Source organism: Dermacentor andersoni, chromosome 2 (genome assembly GCF_023375885.2).
Source record: "Dermacentor andersoni chromosome 2, qqDerAnde1_hic_scaffold, whole genome shotgun sequence".
Lineage (NCBI taxonomy): Eukaryota > Metazoa > Arthropoda > Arachnida > Ixodida > Ixodidae > Dermacentor > Dermacentor andersoni.
In genome coordinates, this window is record NC_092815.1 from 315,542 (window position 1) to 338,796 (window position 23,255).

The following is a 23,255-nucleotide window of genomic DNA, read 5'->3' on the forward strand; positions in this document are numbered from 1 at the left end:
GGCCTTAATTTCAGCCATAGCAGAACAGCTTCTGACGTGCACAAAACATGATAAGCTCGTTCAGTCAAGGAACCAGCCAGTTGAATGACGCAGGTTTGCAGTGCTACCGTATGTGCATGATGCCTCCCATAGGCTAAAGAAAATTGGGCAGCGTGTAGTCTTCACAGTTGTTTTATCAGCCCTGGAAAAGCTGGCAAGGCTCTGTAAGTGTGTAAACACGCCTAAATCATGTCAGAGTTGTTGCCCTGTCGTGCACAGAAAACGTTTTGCGACATGCGCAATGAATGTGGTTAAACAAATTCCCCTGTTTTGCGGCAGTAAATATGTTGGACAGACAGGCAGGTGCTTAAACAATCGTTTAAGAGAGCACTATAACAACGTCCATAACACTGTTCAAGGCCACTTGGGCATCCATTGCCGGAACTGCGGTTGTGTGCCCCTCTTTGAAGATACAGAAGATTTAGCAAGACAGCTCACAGCTCACCCAGGAAACTATAGAAGCTGATTTCATCAGAAAACTGGGCAGTGTGTGCATTAGTGCCCCCTCTATAGCGCTGACTCCTAGTAAGTCATGTATCTCAACAGATAGAAATCGTAATGTTTTTTTTTTCAGGTGACCATGTTCTTATTACAATGACTTGCTGTTAGAACACCCCTTGTGACTGCCTTTCATTTTCTGCGCATGCCCCTTCTTGTATACGTACACACGATGTGGCAACACAATAAAATATTGTTGGAAGTCAGCGCAGTGTATGTCGTCTCTCGCAGTCCTTGTCCTTCACGCTGTAAGTCATTTTTTTATCATGCAAAGAAGGGTACAGGTGGCAGGTGATATGCGAGCACTGCCGAGGCGTCGCTTTGGTGACCCCAAAAGGGGCTTTTTAAAAATTGTGAGAAGCCTGCCGCAGCAGCCTGTCAGCTTGAGAAATACAGAAGAAATGGTGAGACGAGATCGGCACAAGCATCTCGTCACGTACTTCCTACTGGCTTGCACGAGAAAACCCTATGTTCGTCAGCCTTGCATGCTTGCCGAGGTGCTCCACGTAGTGCAGCGGAAGGTTCCTCATGAAAACAAAGCCCCAAAGGGACTGAATCATTTGCCGGGCCTCCTGCAAAGACAACTTTGAGGCAGCCTGCCCTACCACGTTATCGCTGCCGTTGTCGCCGTTGCTATGTGATACAAGCACGTTTGCGAAGATCACCATGTCGGTTAGAAGCACTTTCACATTTCACTACCTCTAGGCTCAGACAACCAGCAGCCAGACTTCATGGTTATAACTGATAATGCGGCATCGCAAAATTGTACTAAGTAGGTTATTTCACTATGGAAAACATACAAAAGTTATCGGTGCAGCAGCTTGTCACTGTTAAAACCGATATATTATCAAAACCGGCATCGTTAAAAGTGGGTTCGACTGTACCAAATTTTTTACGATTCATATGTAACATCAATTTTGTCCGCTTTAGATGTACTACTAGATGCAAATAATGTAATTGTGATAGCATTTTTCATTGCTGAGTTACAGAGTTGTAAACTTGATAGTTTCGTTTTCTGAAAATGTTCTATCTTAGCCACTTCTTTATAAAATATTTACGACCTAAATAAAATATTCGAGACTAACACTCACTAGATTTCAAGTTTTTCTTTTATATGCAACAAACCTCGTCAAATTTGGTCAGTGGCTGGCAAGAAAAATGAATTCTCCTTTTACATGTATTTAGATAGGAGCACCCGAGCTAAAGCTTCCACTTAAGGAGAAAAGGGGAATTTCCATTTGTTTGTGGCGGGCTGGCTGCATGGCTTTATGAGGGGCAGCTAGGACGCATCACATGCTTGGGGAGCCTCTGTGACGGGTACAGGTGCGTCGAACTGTTTGTCACTACGAAGGCGATAGCACCCTTTCTTATGTTCAGTCTCCACTGTTGTCAGTGCTCGCTTCATGTCAGGTATTGAGCGAGGCATTGTGTGGCTTTTGCAGTTTCTTAACAATTCTAAAATGTCGACTGGTATAATTTACCCGTAAACGTCTTCTGGTGAGACCAGTTTACAATTTGGACAACATTCTTCAACAGGTTCAACCTTACAAATATCTAGCGGTCTATGTTTCAGAAAATCTCACATGGAATAAACATTTTGAATATCTGACCTTAAAGTGATTTCGAATGCTTAAACTTGAACTTATAAACTTGAATGCATCCAGAACTACACTGCCAGGTTTGTTTCTGGCAATTACAACTACCACAGCAATATTATATTAATTAGGGAAAGCCTTGGGTGGCAAACACTAGTAGAACGCTGTATAGCAATGAAATTAGAACGTTCTTTCCAAATTTGCTTTGGTTTCACAGGAATAAACAAGAACTTGTGCATTTTTCCACCCCATTTCATTTATATGCGACGTGATCATGAGTTTGAAGAACTTGAAATGCACTGTCGTACTGACTTCTTCTGCAATTCATTTTTCCAGCATACTTCTACACACCGAAATAGGCTTCCTAAGAGCATCATTCAATGTAAAACTTGCTCCGAGTTTCAGTTGTTTTTATCATCCAACCTTTCATGAGTGCATATCATTGTGCTTCATGTGATGAACCTACCTTTCCTGTTTCTGTGATGTGACTGCACCTGTGAGCCTGTTATTGCACTGACATTTGTGATGTAGCATTTGTGCCTTACTTTGTTCTTTCTGATATGGAACGAGCATTTCTCTCTTTTTTTTTTCTTTCTTTCGTTTTGTTTTCTGACATGAATGTGCCTGTGAGCCTGGTGTTGTGACTAACCTTTTTAACCCTTTCAGGGTCAATGACGTAAATATACGGCACCGCGAACAAGTCCAAAAATGGTCGATGCTGTATATTTACAGTGCCATTTGTACGTTTAAAAAGCACGCCAATTCCCTAACCTTTTCTTTTCTGTCATGTGCTGCCACTATGTGGGAATACAAGGAATTTTTTTTGCACACTGCCCACGCGGTTTTTGTTGCATGGTTTGTTTTAGCGCTAGTTCGCTTCCGTGCATCTATATACTACCGCTCGTGCATTGGTGCGGGCGGGCGGCGATTTGGGTTTTGTTTTCGTGGGCGGTTTTGGCTTCTTGCGCTTGCAAAACTGATGGCTATCTCGTTACTAATCGCTCAAAGGGCGACCGCTTGTTTCTCGCTCGTTTAGTGCTCACAGGGGTGCACATAGGAAGGATGCCATGGTGCATGCGTTTCCGTTGCTTCTTTCTTATGGGGGGGGGGGGGGGGGGGGGGGACTCAGGGACTCATGAAAAATTATTGCATCTGGTTGGCAATAAGATGAAGATTAGCTGAAGTTTGTCACACATCTTGCTTTTTTGATGGGCACACAACCGCAAAGTTTTCTTGAGTGCGCGCACCTGCGCAGTTCGATTACGCTATGGATGTACATATTAGTGTAAGAGCAGGAACATTTGAGTCATGCGAAATATTCTCATGTGCGCATTTTCAAAGCCTTGAACTATAACAAGGCATAAAATTTTTTATTCTTATAAGTTTATTTCCTTTTTGATTGTTGTTATTCATGAATGAAGAGTACATATATACCAATGCAAAATATTTTTTTCTCGCTTTACGGTCGCCCTAGAAAAATTACGATAAATTCTTTCCGAAATAAATCCCTAAGAAGAATTGGAATCTGCAATAAAGAAAATCAACCCTGGGCGGTCGCATATGGCGAAAAAAATCTATCCTCAAAGGGTTAATGTTAGTCACGACACCATGTTTACTGTTTAACATTGTGTTAGCGCTTTGCTGTATGCATATTTTTCTGAAACCAGCTCATTTTTTTTAATGTTTCTTTTTCTTACAATGTCTTCCTTGCAATAATGCTTTTTTGGTGTTGCATGTACCTGTATAAAAAAAATAAAGTAGCAAAGAAAGAATGTTCTTTTATAGCCATTGCGTGGTGCACTGCTTGCCTTGGTCGAACCGTGATGACTCTAGTGAAATTTGGTGCACCAGAAAAAAGCAGGCCGCAATGTTTTATTAAGTGGCCTGGTAATTTTTTTTTTATTTATACAATACTGCGGACAAGAAGCCCAAGCAGGATGAGCAAAAAACAAAGATGATATACACAGAAGAACAAGATGAAACAAATGTGTAACACATTTTTCACAAAAATTTTTTGGTCGTAAGGTAGACGATTAAGAAAAATTTTAACTGGATTACAATACAACTATAATTAATACACGAAATAACAAGATTTACACAAATTATATACAGCTCACGGGCGCTGGGGGTATGCTTCAGTTAGTTTATTCCAGTCATCTATTGTTTGTGGAAAAAAAGAGTACCAAAAAGTGTCAGTCCTTGCGAAAATAGGTGTTAGAGAATGAGGGTAGTGGTGCCGAGTGGGTCTGCTTGTCAAGGGGGATACGTATTTTGCGGTGTCTAAGGCTGTTCTATTTTAAGCAGCAGACAGACGCTTCAGTGGCAGCAACGCAAAAAGCCCTTTATTCAAGGCAGCAGCGTACTTTTATAGATAACGCTGCATGCCGGTCAGGCACACGTCATTCGCGGTACAATCTTATCAGACCGCCTGGCCGATACAGAACATTCCTTCCTTCTTAATTAAAGCTACACGCGTTTCTTTCCGCGCTCGTAGTTGGAGGCTTGATAGCGATCAGGAGGACGCCTTGTGCGATTACTTCTTCGCAGATGGACCTCTTCAGGTGCTGCCATGGTTGACGGGGTGATACTTGCAGGCTGCGCTGCTGAGTGTCTTGCCTCGGGCTGCGATGCCGGTTCCTTAGTTGAAGTGGAGTCATCTAAGCGAACATCCTCAAGCTGGTCCGCAGTAGGACCACCAATCATGGAGTCAGCAGGGGGATTTTCTTCGGAGGGTGTTCGTAGAAAATCTCGTTGAATACGGGCACTTGGAGTGGACTCGGGATGCGCTTCTTTTGGGACGTGCGGATGGAATGAAGTCTTTGATCCCGTAATCCAGCTGGGTCTCAAGTGGTCGATATGCACAAAACGAAAATGGTCACCGACTTTGACTACAAAAGTAGAGTCGCTAACGCGTTGCACTACGACAGCTTCCTCCCATGACAGGGTTTCCCCTCTCGTAGTCTTGACGAGAACTGTGTCACCGGCTTCCATCTGCGGGTCCCTTCCTCGGCCCTCGTTGCGATGGGTGGTGTCTCTGTCTTGACGGCTGCGCATATCCTGCACAAAACTTGGCTTTAGGAGTGAAAGCTTCACTCGAGGTTGTTGTTTCAGGAACAGCTCAGCCGGCGTTCTTCCTGTTACGGAATTCGGGGTGTTCCTGTAAGCAAACAAGAAGTCGTTAAGTCGTTGATGCAGAGTTCTGTTTTGGCCTGTTAGGTTATCGTGAAGCACTTGCTTGAGTAGAGTGGCTTTTGTCGTTTGGACTAGCCTTTCTGCTGCCCCGTTCGATGAAGCATGGTACGGTGGCGTACGTGTGTGTCGAATCCCGTGAGAAGAGGTGAAATTGGCGAACTCCTGCGCAGTAAACTGAGGTCTGTTGTCGCTGATCAGTTCCTCCGGGTAGCCATACGCTGCAAATATCTCCTTGAGACAGTCGATTACTTTTGACGTCGTTGTAGTGCGGAGGCATTTTGCTTCTATCCACTTTGAGTAAGAGTCTACTAGAAGGAACAAGTTGTAACCATCCTTCATGGCGAAATCAACATGGACTCTCTGCCAAACGCGGGTTGGATAAGTCCATGGATGCAATGGCCCTGGTGCCTTCGCAGGCATGGTCGTTTGGCACACTGTACATCGACGGACAGTGTCTTCAATGTTCTTGTCAATCGATGGCCACCAAACAAACGACCTAGCAAGCATTTTCATTCTTTGCATTCCAGGGTGCTCTTCATGCAGCAATGTTAATACTGCTTCTTTAAGTTCGTCCGGAATGATCACTCGCTGGCCCCACGTGACACAGCCTTGCTCGTACGATAGTTCGTTTCGACGAATGTAAAAGGGCTGAAATTTATCATCGTAGTGCGCGGGCCAGCCAGATAAGGTGAACTGCACGACTTTGGAAAGAAGGCGGTCCTGTTTAGTCGCAGCAGCAACTTGGCTCGCAGTGAGAGGCGTTGCCTCAAACACTGCAAGACATTCTTCAGTGTCGTCTTTATGCTTGACCAAAAGTGGAAGCCTTGAAAGTGCGTCGGCAACTTCCATGTTTTTGCCGTTTCTGTAGCGCAGTGTGTACTGATAAGCTGCTAAGGTGATAGCCCAACGCTGAATCCTGGCTGCGGCCAAAGAAGGAATTGGTTTATCCGATGCCAAGATCCCCAACAGCGGTTGGTGGTCTGTATACGGCGTGAATTTGCGCCCGTATAAGTATCTATGAAACCTGCTTAGACCAAAAATTAGGGCCAGGGCTTCCTTCTCGCCTTGCGCATAGTTGCGCTCCGCTGCACTTAATGTTCTGGAGGCAAATGCGATGGGTCTTTCTGAGCCATCGGGCACGACGTGAAAAATTACGGCCCCAAGACCGTAGGCCGACACGTCGCAGCTTAACCCGATTGGCTTTTTCACGTCGTAAAAAGTCAGTACTTGACTGTCGATGAGGCGCTGCTTGGCTTCCGCGAATGATCTTGAGCATGCGTCCGTCCACACCCAAGTCGTGTCCTTTTTGAGCAAGTCATACATTGGTGCAGCTACTGTAGCTAAATCTTTGATGAATTTTGCATAGAAATTCAGCAGGCCCAAGAAGTTCAGTTACGTTGCTTGGCTGAGGTGCTTCCGTGATTGCCTTTATCTTTGTTGCGGTTGGAAAAATGCCATCTGATGTCACTTTGTGTCCCAGATAAACAACGGATGGTTTGAAAAATTCACACTTCTGTTGTTTTAGGGTAATATGATGCTGTGACAGTCGTTGAAGCACCTTTTCCACCGTTTCTTGACAGTTGTCTATGTTGTCGCCTACGACGATGATGTCGTCGATATAGCAACCCACTTTCGGAATCCCTTTTAAGACTTCGTCCATTAAAGACTGAAAGATAGCGGGTGCGCTAGAGATACCAAATGGAAGGCGCTGATACTGAAATAATTCGAGATGAGTGTTCACCGTTAGCAGCGCTTTGCTTTCCTTTGCGATAGATCCAAGACGCAAAAGATTTTGCCTCCCGCGAGCATGGAGTACAAATCTTCCGGCAATGGCAATGGGTAATGGTCTGTTTTTAGAACAGGATTAACCGTGACCTTGTAGTCACCGCATAACCTTAATCCTGTGCCGCCTTTCTTCGCGACCAACACCAGAGGCGTTGCTCAGTCACTTTTCGTGACCCTCTTTAGTATTCCGGCTTGCTCGAGCTTTTCCAACTCCTTTGCTACTTCGTCTTTGACAGCAAACGGTATTGGCCGTGCTTTTGAGAATACTGGTTGAGCCCCTTCCTTGACAAAGATGCGAGCTTCGAAGTTTTTGACGACACCCGGGGTGCTCTTGAAAACCTCGGGATACTTCTTCCGTAAAGCTTCTACCCTCTGCTCCGGTGTCTTATCCGTGGACAGACTGTATACTGCTTTCCAGTTTATCTGCAGTTTTTCCAGCCAGTCCCTTCCCATGAGAGCGGGCATTGGCGTTCCGTTTCCCTGCACTACCACTATGGGCAAAGAGATCTCGCTTCCTTCCTGTTTGATTAATACGTTTGCTGTTCCAAGTACCTTTAGCTTTTCTCCTGTGTAGGTGCGCAATGACACCTTTGATTCCACACATCTGACATGCGGGAAATACTGCTTATACAACTGCTCTGGTATGATCGTGACCGCTGCACCGGTGTCAATTATCAGCAAAACAGTCTTCCCTTCAATGTTTAGGTCGACGCTGTAGCCCCTTGAACTTTTGCCCGAGTAGAACACAGTGTGACAATTCAAATCTTCAGATTCGTCGTCCGTGGTGTCAACATATCTGACAGCTTTTTCTCCTCTTTTGCAAACGGCTTGCAAATGCCCTTTTTTCTTACAATTTCTGCAGGTGTGGTTCCGATACCAACATTTTTCTCCCGCATGACGCTTTCCGCAATGCCTGCACGCACTTCGTTGCTCTCCCTCTCGCTTATCTTTCGACCATGCAACCGTCGTCGATTTCTTTTGCTTATCACGGTGACGTTCGCCTTGAATGATGCTGATGCTGCACGGTTTTGTGTCATACTCATGCATTTGCTTCGCCTGCTGCGCAGCTAGCTCTTTTTCTAGCGCTGTTTTGCACGCCAGTTCGAACGTCAAGTCAGCCTGTGCAAAAAGAGCCCGTTGCGTTTCCTCGTCACGCAAACCAGCCACTAGTCTGTTCCTTAAGGCATCATTTAAGAATGTGCCGTAATTGCAATCTCTTGCGAGATGCTTCAGTTCAGTGATGAAATCCTTGATACTTTCATTTTCTTGCTGCATTCGGCGATTAAATTTACAGCGCTCTGCGATAATTGAGTGAGCTGGGCTGAAATGAGCTTCCAGAAGCTGTTTAATTTCTTCGAAAGTCTTCTGAGAAGGCAAATGAGGAACAGTTATCTTCTTAAGCTCTTCATACGCTTGCGCGCCGAGTACGTTCAGAAACAACTTGAGTTTCTTGTTTGCAGGGACATCATTTATGTCTACGTAGTTCTCGAAGCGTTCAAAATACGAGCGTATGTTTTCGATTTTTTGGTCATATTCTGTCATTCTGCCGAGCTTCGGACCACGTCCGGGTTCTGCCATAATGAGCAAATTTCACTTATCTGCCCAGCCGTGTTCCTTAATGTGCCTTGTCCGTAGTGTCGGTTCTTGTTCGCTTGCTCCAGCCAGCCGCTGAAGTCCATGCAAGGGCTCCGTGACGCCTTGCTTCTTGACGTTCTTGCGCTGCTCCAGTCGATGAAGTCGTGGCTGCAAGGGCTCCGTGTCGCCTTGCACCGTAGGCGGTTCAGCTTCGTGACTGCTGCTGGCCGGCGGTGGTTTTCTGCGCGCCGGATCCCATCTTCGTCGCCAGATGTTCTATTCTAAGCAGCAGACAGACGCTTCGGTGGCAGCAACGCAAAAAGCCCTTTATTCAAGGCAGCAGCGTACTTTTATAGATAACGCTGCATGCCGGTCAGGCACACGTCATTCGCGGTACAATCTTATCAGACCGCCTGGCCGATACAGAACAAAGGCTATCCTATGATTAATTAAGTTTGAAAGAAACTCTAGCCGACATTTCTTTCTTCGGATTTGTAATAATTCAATACCGTTATCAGTTAGTAATGCAGTGGGAGAGTCAGTAGCCTTAAATTTACTGTAAATAAATCGTACTGCTTTTCTTTGAATTCTTTCTAGGTTCTTAATGTTAATTTTTGTGTGAGGGTCCCAAACTATGGAAGCATACTCAAGTTTCGGCCTAATTAAGGAAAAGTAAGAGAGCAGTTTAACACTAGATGGAGAAGGGCTAGGAAAGTCAGGTATGACGAGGTGGCACAGTGCTGTGTGGCATTTAAAAATCAATGCTCGTGAGACACTTGCTTTTCAATCAACAGATGCAAACCATCACCAGGTGTTCTGCTGCTGAGATGCTGGGATCTTACATGTGATACCTGGCTCTAATGCAGGCAGCACATGAGAGTTAGAAACGAGAGCCAGATTACAAAGCTGGAATGATGATGCAACAACCACAGCATCACAAACACGAGCACACAGCTATCGGCCCAAATTTGTAGGCAGTTTGGCTCACTGGGTCAGCACAAGTTCTTCACATAGTAATAATGTCATGCCATGCTTGCATGTCATGAATTGATCATTCTTGTAATAAAATTCACGTGAAATCATGTGATCATTCATGAAATCATGTGCTGGCATGAAATACAGACATATGCATTCATGGCATTCATGCCAATCATGTTATGTCATTTATGTCAGGCATGTATGTCATGACACGCATACCCATAATACATCCAGTTAAAGAAATGAAAGTCACTCATTCTATTAATGTTATCTAATCTGACTTATGACATTCATGTCAGGACATGCATGTTATTCATGTCAGACACATTCTTTAACAAGTTATGCATTAGGATATCGATAACATGATGAAATTACATGCATGTCATAAGGTGATTACCAACATAACGTGATTCTTTAACAGGATATTGTGACGAGAAATACGTACATGCATAGCATAACAAGAATGACATGGCATGACATGCTCATGCATGTCTTGTCATTAATGTCATGTCGACATACATGCCATGTCATGACATGACATACATGTCATGACACTCAGGTCACAACATGAAGCCATTCATGTGATGACATTTATCATTCATATCCATATATAGTGACATAACTATATTTGGCAGAACCATAATTCAGCAGGTATGCGCCAGTGGGGACGAGGCTGAAGTAGCGCGGGTTTTTAGGTGAAGCGGAGAAAATGAAGAAGACGCTGTTGTTGTTCCCTTGGACGACTGATAAAGTGCGTTTCTTGGCGGTGCTGCTACGCATACTCGTCGATCCCACGTCGTTACACTGGTGGAGGTGCAGGGTATTCTTCATGCTTGGCACCCCTTCGCGGAGCCGACGATCGAGCCCGGAATCACCATCGCGCATCGAAACACCGGTCCACCGGTTCAGTCGTCGCCTGCTAGGCTTAGCGCCCGAGTCCAGTCCCCTGCAAGAAACTTCGAGAAATCGTTTGCCTCCTACAAATAACATGGCCACCGCAGCTCCATCGCAAGTAATACTACAGAATCCTATGGCCCCGGAGAGCTTTCATGGTGATGCCTTTGAAGACGTCCAAGATTGGCTAGACCAGTTCGAGTGCGTCGCCCAGTATAACCATAAGACCAGCTTGGCGGACAAACTCTCGAGTGTCTATTTCTATTTGAAGGACAATGCTCGTACGTGGTACGTAAACCGGGAGAGGAGCTTTGCCACGTGGGACGACTTCCGCGCACAGCTGCTGGATACCTTTTCAAGCATCGACAGGAGGGAAAACGCGCAGCGTCTTCTTGAAATCCGCGTTCAAAAGCCCAATGAGAGTGTTACTATGTTCTCGGAAGACATGGCCCGTCTTTTCCGTAGGGCAGACCCAGACATGCCAGAGGAAAGAAAGCTGCGATATCTCTTGCGAGGAGTGAAGGAGCAACTGTTCGCCGGCCTTGTGAGAAATCCACCGACAACAGTGGCACAGTTCACAGAAGAGGCTACAGCCATTGAACGGGCCCTGCATCAACGATACCGCCAGCATGACATGAGCAACTCGGCGGTGAACACTTCCGTACTGGCTGCGAGTAACGACATGTCTCTGCGTGAAGTTGTCCGAGAAGTGGTGCGAGAAGAGCTTCGGCAGCTCGGCTTTGTGGTTGCGCCTACGGAACCGACGCCAGCGTTATCTTTTGTTGCTGATGTAGTCTGGGAGGAAGTCCGGCAAGCTTTTTCAGTGCCAGACTGTGGCAACGTTCCGCGGCGCCTCACTTATGCGGAGGCTGTTCGCCGTCCACTCAACGCAACTTCAACGCCGTTGACACCAATAACTACAACACCACCTATGCCACAAATAGAGCCGACATCGTCACCCTCGTCGACTCTACCGACCCCGCCGATCATGCCAGCACAAACAACGCCGTATTTTCGACATGCGCACGCCACTCCTTGGCTCCATGGAGAGTTACCGCCGAACTATCAGCGTCGGAAAACCGATTTGTGGCGCACCGTCGACCGTCGACCAGTGTGCTACCATTGTGGTGAAGCTGGACATGTCTATAGAGTTTGCCGCAAATGGAACAACTATCGCGCCGCTCTACACCCAAGCTTTCCTGCCAACTATGCTTATTCTCCGTACGCTGGTCGACGCATTTACAACGGCGCTCCTGTGAACAGTCAGCCACAATATACGACGACGCCCCGACCACGTTCTCCTTCTCCATCTCCGGCACGCTACAATTCGCCGACTCGTCGCAGTTTTGCCGACGTCACTAGGGGTAGATCGCCTAGCCCTCGACGAGGAAACTAGCTGCAGCGACCTCCGGGGGTGAGGTTGTGTTACATAGTTACGACACATGTGCCGTGTCTTACTGTATACGACAGCACGCCGTTCGAAGGTTGGAACATGAATCTTTATTGCTTCCGTCTCGGAGCGTATATATATATATATACGAAACAGAGAGGGGGAAAGGGGAAAGGGAGAACAAGGGAAGGATATCAAACGATAAAGGCATGTGCTGTCAGCGCTTGCAAGGCAGTCTGATTGCGGCTGACGTCACTTTACAACATCTTTTCTTCCTTAATACTGAAGTCGCTGTACTGGTTTTCTTTGACGTGTAGAGCGCCGCAAGGCTTGGGGTGATCTGACGGGTTCAGCGTTGCTCCCTGCGAGTTCCGGCTGAAGTTCATGCTCAGGTTCTGTTATGCCCCCTTGTTCGGCTGGCGTTCTCGGCGACGATGGGTAGTCGCGAGGAGTACCTGTTCTTGATTCTTGATTTGCCGCCTCTTGGTCTTTACCAAGCGGTGGCGTCGCATCTTCCCGGTTTTGCACCTGGTCAACATGTCGTCTTACTGATCCGGCTGGTGTTCGAATGCTCACCATCCGAGTGCCTGTTGTAGACTCTACAATTCCTGGAGTCCATTTCTCACCCGTTCCGAAGTTGCGGGCGTACACGGTAGTTTCAGGCAATGGCAGTGGCCACTCATCTGCTTCGTTGGCTGGCCCTGCGTGTACAGGAGGGAAACATGTATCTAAACGGAATCGAATTTTGTATCCGAAGAGCAGCTCTGACGGTGATTTTCCAGAGCGGTTAGGTGTCCTTCTGTAATTGAAAAGCAGCCTGTTTATGTTATCTTCCAACCGCCCCTCACCAATCTTCTTGAGGCCGTCCTTAATTGTCCTGACAGCCCTTTCTGCTAGTCCGTTCGATTGAGGGTGATATACAGCTGTGTGCAGATGAGTTATGTTGTTCCTCTTGACAAAAGTAGCGAACTCGTCAGCGGTAAACTGCGTTCCATTATCGGATACGATGGTTCGTGGCACGCCAAATCTGCAGAAGATACCGCGCAGGCAGTTGATCGTGCATGAAGCATTTGCTTGTCGGAGTGGCACAGCTTCAATCCACTTGCTGTATGCGTCCACGGCCACGAGTATCATGTTCCCTGCTATATGTCCCGCAACATCGATATGCACCCTTACCCATTTTTCAACAGTAGCGGGCCAGCTTTTTGGCGTTGCTGTAGCTGGCATGGGCAGGTTTTGAACACAACTCTGACATGACGCTGTCACTGCCTCAATTTCACGATCTAACCTTGGCCACCAGAATGACGATCTAGCCACCGACTTCATAGCGGACGATCCTTGGTGCGTCTCATGCAAAAGGTATAATATGCGACATCGCGCCTCCATCGGAACGACTACTCGCCGGCCCCAGTATAACAACCCGTGGGCCAAAGAAAGCTCCAATTTCTTGTCAAAAAAAGGTGCGACACTCGTGCTCAAGCCTTTTGCGCAGGGCGGCCAACCGTTCTTAGTGAATCGCATAACTTGACTGAGAGCAGGGTCACCAGCAGTCAACTGCCTTAGCTCCTCAACTGACACAGTTCCCTCATCGAACACAGTCAAGGCCAGCAGATAGTCTGGTGGGTCCGCTTCTGGTGGCTTCGGCTCAGACGTCCGTTGTGGCAGTCTACTAAGGGCGTCAGCGTTGAGCAGTTGTTTACCAGGAGAGTATTGAAGCTGATAGCGGAATCCGCCTAAGTACAGTGCCCAGCGCTGCATTCTTGCGGCTGCCAATGCTGGAGTTGGTCGATCCGCCTTCAGCAGGCCCACGAGCGGCTGGTGGTCGGTGACCAATACGAATTCTCGGCCTACGAGATAATCACGGAATTTGGACACTCCAACCACAAGAGCAAGGGCTTCCCTCTCAAGCTGGGAATAATTTTTCTCAGCCCTTGTTAGCGTTCTAGAACGGAACCCGACAGGTTTGTTTATCTTTCCGAATGTATGGAAAAGCATGGCCCCTATTCCGTCCTGTGAAGAGTCACATTCTAGCTTGAGGGATCTCTCGGGATCATAGTGAGCCAGCACAGCCGCTTCCCAAAGGCATTTTTTTGCTTCACGAAAAGCTGCTTCTTGCGCATGTCTCCAGAACCAACGTGTGCTGTTCTCCAATAACTTGTACAGCGGTGCAAGTACGGAAGACATGTTGGGCACGAACTTCGAATAAAATGTAATCATGCCCAGAAACGACCTCAACTGCTGAACATTTTCTGGGTTGGGGGCTCGCGCGATTGCTTCAACATGCTTCTATTGGATGCAGACCTTCACGATCAATTTTATGACCCAGATACATCACTGCCTCTTGGCGAAAGTTGCATTTCTCAAGTCTGAGCTTCACTCCATGTTCACGAAAACGCTGCAGTACTTGTCGTAACGTGTCGGTGCTACCAAGTTTTTCTGATACCAAAACGTCGTCAAGGTAAGCCTGAACACCTGTCAGGCGCTGCAGAACTGTTTCTATTTTCCGCTGGAAGATGGCAGGCGCGGAAGCTATGCCGAACGGCAGTCGGTTGTAGCAAAACAACCCACAGTGTGTATTGATTACGCACATCTTCCTTGAGTCCTCATCAAGGGGAACTTGGTTATACGCGTCTCTTAAATCCAGCGTGCTGAAGCAGTCCCCACCGTTCAGGCATGCGAAAATGTCATCAATAGCTGGCAACGGGTACTGCTCCAGTTCACAGACGGGATTCAAGGTCACCTTAAAATCAACGCAGATTCTAACCGCGCCGTTCTTCTTCATTACGGGCACAATGGGAGTAGCCCACTCGGCGTGCATTACAGGTGACAGTACTCCAAGCGTTACAAGCCTATCAGTCTCTTTCGAAACTTTGTTGCGTAAAGCAAATGGAAGGGAACGGGCCTTACAAAATTTCGGCATGGCGCCTTCCTTGAGCTTCAGATGGACAGGGTGTCCATCAATTAGACCCAGCTCGGGGCTGAAGACGTCATTGAACTCTGACAGGACGGCATGAATGGCGGGGGTACGGCTGCTTCCTGGACCAGAGCTTTGTTGCACTGATACGTTCAACACGGAGGATCCTGCGTCATTGAACTTGGAAATCAACTCTCGTCCACAGAGGCTCGGACCTGAACAATTCAGGACCATCAAGAAACTCTTGACCTCCTTTTCGTTGTAGGACACTGACATACTCAGTTTCCCTTATACTGGAAGTTCTCCAAGATAACAGGACAGTTTAATGAATGCGGTTTCTAATTGCGGCCAATGTTCACGGTTTTTTCAAAAATCTCTTTGGACACAACACAGACCGGTGAACCGGTGTCCACAATCATAGGTACGTCAATGCCACACCATGTGAAAGTACGAAGAATAGGTGGTGGTAGCCAACCATTGGAGGGTGCGGTTAGTGTCCATGTGTGCACCATCTGCATTTTCCTCAGTGACATCCGCTGTTACTGCAAACGCTTCTCCTTGCCTGCATTGTGAATGAGCTTTTGGGCGTCCTTTCCACACGTCGCTTTGGCACATCTTCGCCAGATGGCCGTATACACCACAGCGGTAACACCTCGCTTTCGCCCAGCCGCAGGCGTTTCTGTTGTGTTTCTGACTTCCGCAACGCCCACATACTGACACTAGTTCATCAGCTTGTCGTGCACTGACCTTGAGCACAGGTTCAACGTCAGATCACATCTTCTTTACATCCTTTTCCGCTGCTTCAGCTGATACGGCAATTGTTTCAGCCCTGCCTCAACGTCAAATCTGTTTTCGCTAATAGCTGCTTCTGAACAGCGCTTGACCTCACTCCACAGACGATCCTGTCGCGAAGCATCCGGTCTAGCATGCCACCGAAATTACAGCCATCCGCAATCCGGCGAACTTCAACGATGAACTGTTGAATGGGCTCACCTTCCAACTGGCAGCGATTGAAGAACCGATAGCTCTCCGTTATTTCATGACGCTTGGGGTCGAAGTAGTCATCCAAAACTTTGACTGCTTCCTCGTACGTAAGCGAGTTTGGCTTCCTCGGTGCAACCTGTCCTGAGAGCACTTGCACGGTGCGCGTACTCAATGCAGCTACCAGCAGCGCCCTCTTCTTTCCCGAGTCACTGATGCCAATTGCCTCAAAATAAGCTTCTGCCTTCGTGATGTAAGCCTTCCAGTTGTCGGACTGGTCATCGTATTCCGGTAGTTGATGATGAGCCATGGTCGGTATTTCCGCGGCTGCTGTTTCCTGCTTAACTGCCTGGCTTAATTCATTTTTCACCTCGAGGGTTCTGTCTGGCCTCGTCGCCACTGTTACATAGTTACGACACACGTGCTGTGTTTTACTGTATACGACAGCACGCCGTTCGAAGGTTGGAACATGAATCTTTATTGCTTCCGTCTCGGAGCGTATATATATACGAAACAGAGAGGGGGAAAGGGGAAAGGGAGAACAAGGGAAGGATATCAAACGATAAACGCACGTGCCGTCAGCGCTTGCAAGGCAGTCTGATTGCGGCTGACGTCACTTTACAACAGGTTGCCAATACTCTAACTCCTCCACATCCCCCGTTATCGACGAACGACGACGTGAAGACTACATTGACGAAAAAGACGCCCAGCACAATGACGAATACGACGGATAGAAGTACGAAAGACGTAACTGACATCGTCAGCGCCGAGCTCATCGTTTGCATTGACGGCCACGAAATAGCCGCTCTGGTTAACACTGGCTCCCATTTTTCAATCCTTAGCTTACAGGTCGCTGACAAACTGAGGAAGGTGAAGACCCCATGGCACGGGCCCAACATAAGAACCGCTGGAGGTCAGTTGATGACACCTGTCGGGAAATGCACGGCCCGACTCTTAATCGCCGGTTCAACCTTCGTTGTCACCCTCGTCATCCTTACTGAGTGTTGTAAAGAACTTATATTGGGCAAGGATTTCCTACGGGAGTACGGCGCCGTGATTAACATCCCTGACAGAAGCGTCACATTTGCCACGAGTTCGGATAATGTCACCCACGAGAAGCCACAACAACCTCGCTTACGTATTGCCGCAGACGACGTCATACTTTTGCCGCGGAGTTGCTCTCTCGTACAGGTGCGTTGTGACAGCCTGCAAAGTGGGACTGGAGTAGCTGAACACATCAGTGCGCTAGCACTGAATAGCGGTGTGTCCATTGCCAGAGCACTTATCAATGTAATCGACAGAAGCGCCGAACTCTTGCTGACAAATTTTAGTAAGGAGCGCCGACACATCGTTAGAGGCACTGCTGTCGCCTATTTCGACGAAGTGACAGAAGTACAAGACTGCCACTTAGCGCAGGAGTCGGCCTCTACAATCCACACAGCTGCGCCTATTGTAGACGTTAATCCGACGTTAACGGCCGTTGAGCGGAACCGTCTTCTTGAGCTCATCAATCAGTACCAGGGCTGTTTCTCCTCTGCGTCAAGAGTTGGTCAAATGCCACTTACCAAACACCGCATCATTACTGATGTCGACGCCAGACCCATCCAACAAAACCCTTATCATGTGGCCCCAAAGGAATGCGGAATGCGAAGCAATACAAAAACAAGTGAAGACGATGCTGGAAGATGGCGTTATTCGACCATCTAATAGTCCATGGGCATCACCTGTAGTTTTAGTGAAGAAGAAGGACGGTAGCCTGCGCTTCTGCGTCGACTATCGGAAGCTCAATCAGGTCACAAAGATGGACGTTTATCCTCTGCCACGTATTGATGATTCCTTGGATAGGTTGCGAAACTTGTGCTACTTTTCCTCAATGGACTTGAAAAGCGGTTATTGGCAGATCGAAGTGGATGAGAGACCGTGAGAAAACAGCCTTTGTGACGCCTGACGGACTTTATAAATTTCAGGTACTTCCTTTTGGTTTGTGTTCGGCGCCAGCAACATTTCAGCGTCTAATGGACACTGTGCTCTCAGGACTCAAATGGCAAACATGCCTGGTGTACTTGGATGACGTGATCGTCTTTTCCGCAACGTTCGACGAACACTTACGAAGGCTGAAAACTGTTTTTGAAGCGATACGTTCTGCCGGTCTCACTTTGAAGCTTGAGAAGTGCCATTTTGGTTTTCATGAGCTCCAGTTCCTCGGTCACGTCGTCAGTAGCCAAGGAGTCCGACCTGATCCGGATAAAATTGCCGCCGTCGCTAATTTCCCGATTCCATCAGACAAAAAAGCCGTGCGACGTTTTCTGGGACTCTGTGCATATTACCGGCGATTTATTGCGAATTTCTCGAGTATCGCATGGCCGTTAACACAGCTCACCCGAAAAGATATGCCTTTTACTTGGGGCGAAGACCAGCAGCGGGCATTCCTCGAGCTCCGGCAACGCATGCAATCGCCTCCCATATTAGCACACTTCGATGAGGAAGCCCCGACGATATTGCATGCAGACGCTAGTAATGTCGGTCTAGGGGCGGTGCTAGTACAATGGCAGGGCGAAAGCGAAAAAGTGATTGCTTACGCCAGTAGGACACTATCCCGAGCCGAAGCTAACTACTCCATTACTGAAAAAGAATGCCTCGCAATGGTGTGGCCAGTTCTGAAATTTCGTCCGTATTTGTATGGTCGGTCTTTCACCGTCGTTAGTGATCACCATTCCCTATGCTGGCTCATTAATTTGAAAGATCCTTCCGGCTGGCTCGCACGCTGGAGTCTTCGACTCCAAGAGTTCGACTTTGTTGTTACATACAAGTCGGGAAAACGGCACGCAGACGCCGACTGCCTTTCTCGGTCTCCTGTTGAGCCGGCAGCACAAGACGATGACGACACGGTTTTTCTGGGACTCGTGGATATTGCCGATCTTTCACGCCAGCAATGGGATGACATTGAATTGCTGCCGCTTATTGATTACCTCGAAGGACGAACCAACAGCGTGCCGAGGCTCTTTGCAAGAGGGGTGGCATCATACTGCTTGCGTCGCAACGTCCTCTACAAGAAGAACTTCTCGCCTAGCGGCAGCAACTACTCACTTGTTGTTCCATCACCGCTTCGACCTGAAATCTTACACGCCTGCCACAGCGAGCCGACTGCTGGGCACTTGGGCTACACTCGCACATTAGCACAAATTCGTCAGACTTACTACTGGCCGAGACTTACTGCGGTCGTTAAACGTTACGTTCAGACATGTCTGGATTGCCAACGTCGTAAACCGCCATCCGTCAAACCAGCCGGCTTACTGCACCCTGTTGACGTACCGGCCACACCATTTGCACAAGTAGGCATGGACTTTCTGGGCCCCTTCCCAACGTCTACTACTGGTAATAGGTGGATAATCGTTGCCACGGATTATCTCACTAGATATGCCGAGACAAGTGCCCTGCAACGGGCAACAGCAGATGAAGCGGCACGATTTTTTCTGGAATCCATCGTTTTAAGGCATGGCGCTCCTGCAGTAGTCGTCACGGACAGAGGTACTGCGTTCATGGCCCAGTTTTTAGATATCGTTCTACGTCTAAGTGGTACCGCCCACCGGAAGACAACAGCGTATCACCCTCAAACGAACGGACTGACAGAACGACTCAATAGGACATTGGCTGATATGATAAACATGTACGTAGATGTAGAGCATAGGAACTGGGACGAGGTTTTACCTTATGTCACCTTTGCGTACAATACGGCTCGTGAAGAGACCACTCGCAAGACGCCCTTCAGTCTCATATATGGCCGTGAGGTTACAACAACATTAGACGCAATGCTCCCTCATGAATTTGACGACAATAAGACGGGTGCTGAAGAGATAACACACCGAGCGAGGCTTGCGTGTCTGCGAATCCACGAACAACAGGACTGTGACGCCAGACACTACAATCTTCGGCACAAAGCCGTAACATACAACATCGGCGACAAAGTGTGGGTCTGGACACCTATTCGACAGCGTGGGCTCTCTGAAAAGCTCCTACGCAAATACTTCGGGCCCTACATAGTTCTCCGACGCATCAGTGACGTCAACTACGAAGTCGTTCCAGACAGCTCGCACTGTTCAAAGCGCCGACGGCGTTTACCCGAGGTCGTTCACGTGCTGCGTATGAAGCCGTACTATGAGGACTGCCAAAACTGCGCAGTTCTTTACCGCTGCTTTCCAAGCCTCTATCATCGGGACGATGATCTTTTCTAAAGGGGGAGCAAATGACACAACTATATTTGGCAGAACCATAATTCAGCGGGTATGCGCCAGTGGGGACGACGCTGAAATAGCGCGGGTTTTTAGGTGAAGCGGAGAAAACGAAGAAGACGTTGTTGTTGTTCCCTTGGACGACTGATAAAGTGCGTTTCTTGGCGGTGCTGCTACGCATACTCGTCGATCTAACGTCGTTACAATATCTTGAGTTAAAGAAACGACCATGATGGCATAATATGTCATGCAATCCATCTCATTCATCTCATGACATCCATGTGAGGTCAAGCATGCATGCAAGTCATTCATATCCTGATATATATCAAGTTAAAGAAACTACAGCGACAGCATGCTCTCAAGTTTGCTGGCATTCTCCTAGTATAACAATTGCTGACAAAGAGAAAGAGAGAGAGAGAGAAATAACTTATTTAGGTAGCCGGCAGATTGGTGGAGGGGCCAACCCCACCCCAAAAATGTCACATACTACGCGACAGCTGCAGTGGATAGGATGTTCTAAATCCACTGCCATGGCCGTGAGTGGTGGTGCTGGTTAACACTTTCAGGGTTACTCCTAGTATACATACGTAAATACCCTAGAAAGTGGATGGGAAAATAGTGCCATGGTAGCTCAACTGGTAAGAGCATCACATGCAAAATCAGACGATGTGGGTTCATATCCCACCTGTAGCCAGTGGCTTGTTTCATCCACTTTTCCATTTATTTATCATTTCCTCACTTCAAATAACAACTACAAAAAATTTCCCTATGCTTTCTTTTACGTTAACATCAGATTGTTCGCAGATGATTGTCTTGTCTGTAAAGAGATTACTTGCCATGATGATCAAGTTCAGTTAAGCACTAGCTTAGCCAGACTTAATGAATGGTGCACCATCTGGTCTATGACCCTAAATACTGACAAAACTGTCTTACTTTGTGTCACGAACAAAAAGCAACCTATGGCATTTACATATTGCATCAATAGTACACAAATAAAGGAAGTCTCCGAATATAAATACCTAGGCATAACGATTACAAACAATCTATCGTGGTCGAAACACATTGCGAACGTTTGTGCATCCACCTCTCGAAAGCTTGACTTTCTGCGTCAAACTGAAAACAGCACCTTCAAATTTAAAACTTCTAGCATACAGAACTTATATAATGCCAAAACTAAAATATGCCTCAATAGTATGAGACCACTTTTAGGTGCAGCGGTGACGTAGAGGTAGAGCATCCACCTCGCGTGCAAGAGGACCGTGGTTCGAATCCTGGTGCCGTGCAATTTTCCACCGGATTAAAAAAAAGAGATCCGCGGGTTGATAAAATTGCATAAACAGGCCTGGAGTGCGGCTTGATCCTTGTGACCAGAACCGGTAACGCACTCCCTCACCAGAGCAGGATTGGCCACACTGGTGCAGTACTTGGCCACAATCTCCTATATGAATACAACAATCAAACCCCGGCCCTCAGTCCCCAGCAGCTGCGAAGCAACTGACCACGGCGACGGTCAAACCTGCGACGCAAAAAAAAAAAAAAAAAAGGTTTTACGTGCCAAAACCACTTTCTGATTATGAGGCACGCCATAGTGGAGGACTCCTGAAATTTCGACCACCTGGGGTTCTTTAACGAGCACCTAAATCTTAGTACACGAGTGTTTTCGCATTTCGCCCCCATCGAAATGCGGCCGCCGTGGCTGGGATTCGATCCCACGACCTCGTGCTCAGCAGCCTAACACCATAGCCACTGAGCAACCACGGCGGGTAGACCTGCGACGCAGCAGAGGGTGCTAAGAATCCCTGGTTCCGGACAGGCCGCCATTGGAATCTGAACCTGGCAACGTTTAACGCTAGAATGTTATCTAGTGAGGCGAGTCTAGTGGTGCTATTGGAGGAATTAGAGGGCAGTAAATGAGATATAATAGGGCTCAGTGAAGTTAAGAGGACGAAAGAAGCATATACAGTGCTGAAAAGCAGGCATGTCCTGTGCTACCGGGGCTTAGCGTAGAGACGAGAACTAGGAGTCGGATTCCTGATTAATAAAGATATAGCTGGTTACATACAGAAATTCTATAGCATTACCGAGAGGGTGGCAGGCCTTGTTGTGAAACTTAATAAGAGGTACAAATTGAAGGTCGTACAGGTCTATGCCCCTACATCAAATCATGATGACCAGGAATTCGAAAGCTTCTATGAAGATGTGGAATCAACGATGGGTAAAGTCAAAACAAAATACACTATACTGATGGGCGACTTCAATGCCAGGGCAGACAAGAAGCACGCTGGAGACAGACAAGTCAGTGGGGGAATATGGCATAGGCTCTAGAATAGCAAGGGAGAGTTATTAGTAGAGTTTGCAGAACAGAATAATATGTGGATAATAAATACCCTTCTTCTGCAAACGGGATAGCCGAAAGTGGACGTGGAGGAGCCCAAATGGCGAGACTAGAAATAAATTAGACCTTATACTCTGCGCTAACCCTGGCATCATACAAGATGTGGACGTGCTCGGCAAGGTGCACTGCAGGGACCATAGGGTGGTAAGAACTTGAATTAGCCTAGACTTGAGGAGGGAACGGAAGAAACTCGTACATAAGAATCTGATCAATGAGTTAGCGGTAAGAGGGAAAATAGAGGAATTCCGGATCAAGCTACAGAACTGGTATTCGGCTTTAACTCAGGAAGAGGACCTTAGTGTTGAAGCAATGAATGACAATCTTATGGGCATCATTAAGGAGTGTGCAATAGAAGTCGCGGGTAACTCCGTTAGACAGGATTCCAGTAAGCTATCGCAGGAGACGAAAGATCTGATCAAGAAACGGCAATGTATGAAAGCCTCTAACCCTACAGCTAGAATAGAATTTGCAGAACTTTCCAAGTTAATCAACACGCGTAAGACAGCTGACATAAGGAAGTATAATATGGATAGAATTGAACATGCTCTCAGCAATGGAGGAAGCCTAAAAGCAGTGAAGAAGAAACTAGGAATAGGCAAGAATCAGATGTATGCGTTAAAAGACAAACCCGGCAATACCATTACTAATATGGATGAGATAGTTCAAGTGGCTGAGGAGTTCTATAGAGATTTATACAATAACAGTGGCACCATGATGATAATCGAAGAGAGAATAGTCTAGAGGAATTTGAAATCCCACAAGTGATGCCGGAAGAAGTAAAGAAGGCCTT

At 47.3% G+C, this 23,255-nt stretch overlaps 1 protein-coding gene across 8 annotated transcripts in view; it reads right to left on the reverse strand.

Moving 5' to 3' along the window:
• LOC126543058 (run domain Beclin-1-interacting and cysteine-rich domain-containing protein-like) overlaps nucleotides 1-23,255 on the reverse strand; it is a 454,654-nt gene that overhangs the window by 53,854 nt on the left and 377,545 nt on the right. Inside the window, exon 13 of one of the 8 annotated variants that reach the window (XM_055077612.2) lies at nucleotides 8,793-8,965. The exons of 6 other annotated variants lie outside the window; for them this stretch is intronic. In XM_055077612.2, coding sequence (XP_054933587.1) covers nucleotides 8,890-8,965 — 76 coding nt within the window. In that variant the 3' untranslated portion in view covers nucleotides 8,793-8,889. Of the gene's footprint in view, nucleotides 1-8,792; nucleotides 8,966-12,543; nucleotides 12,648-23,255 lie in introns of those variants that run through there. One more of the 8 variants, XM_055077616.2, reaches the window with a different exon arrangement.